At 51.0% G+C, this 957-nt stretch overlaps 1 protein-coding gene across 1 annotated transcript in view; it reads left to right on the top strand.

Annotated features, from left to right (window-relative positions):
• Positions 1 to 699: 699 nt before the first annotated feature.
• Positions 700 to 957, top strand: part of LOC122544750 (HCLS1-associated protein X-1-like) — an 11,107-nt gene continuing 10,849 nt past the window's right edge. The window contains exon 1 of the mRNA XM_043684073.1: positions 700 to 848. Coding sequence (XP_043540008.1) covers positions 787 to 848 — 62 coding nt within the window. The 5' untranslated portion in view covers positions 700 to 786. The remainder of the gene's footprint in view (positions 849 to 957) is intronic.

Below are 957 nucleotides of genomic sequence, written 5' to 3'. Positions count from 1 at the left end.
ACACACACACACACATATAAGTCTTTGCGGTGAATTTGTATTTGTGGATAGATTCTATTGTGTCCAAAAAGCGCACAATCTGTAGGCAGTCAGTGTATGTGACATTTTATAAATTCCTATTTTGGAAACAGAACCTGTCCGGCCCAAGGTTGGGATACAGACAGACTCTAACCTCACACCTTTTAATGCACTGTCTGAGCTGAGATTTTACTTTATTAAATATAAAACCTTAAGTTATCTCGGGAATGTGCCTTAGCCTCAGAGAGACGTACAGCATCCCAACCCAATCTGGTCCCACCTGACTTGGAAGAAGTTCTGGGATTTACATATTAGTTAACTGAAACCCATTCCAAGTGATTAAAGGTTTAACAGCTATTTAGGTTTATTCAAAACATTGCATCAGTTGTATGACACTGTGATCTTTTGCTATAAATTCTGTGTCCTATGCATCCTGCCCCACCAGCTCCTTGCAGAAGCACTGCCCTGAGTTATTGACACCACATAGACCTGTTGGTGTCGTGAGAGGTTCAACTTTACGGCAAGCGGTTGAGTGGGCGGGTGGGAATCCACTTTGCGGCAGGAGGTCGCGGGTGGGCTGCTGGTCGATCCACCTTACGGCAGGAGGTCGAGGGCAGCCGCGCCGTGCTCTTTCACGGAAGGAGGTGTGTTGTGTGGGGCGGGGGGAAGGAATCCACTTGACGGCAGCCGCGCGGTGCTCTTTCACGGCAGGAGGTCGGGGGGCAATCCACTTGACGGCAGGAGGTCGGGTGGGACGGCGGCGCCGCCATGAGCCTGTTCGGTCTGTTCCGCGGATTCTTCGGCTTCCCGGAGCGGGGCGACGGCCGCGGGTGAGAGCCGGTTCAGGCAGCTTTAAATATACCGAAAATACTCAACAAATACCCCTTAGATCATCTTCAACAACACCCCCCCACCCCCATAATCCCGCACCCACTGGGG

The sequence above is a fragment of the Chiloscyllium plagiosum genome, chromosome 51 (assembly GCF_004010195.1).
Source record: "Chiloscyllium plagiosum isolate BGI_BamShark_2017 chromosome 51, ASM401019v2, whole genome shotgun sequence".
Classification (NCBI taxonomy): domain Eukaryota; kingdom Metazoa; phylum Chordata; class Chondrichthyes; order Orectolobiformes; family Hemiscylliidae; genus Chiloscyllium; species Chiloscyllium plagiosum.
Note: the sequence above shows the minus strand (reverse complement) of the source record. Positions and strands in the feature narration are given on the sequence as shown.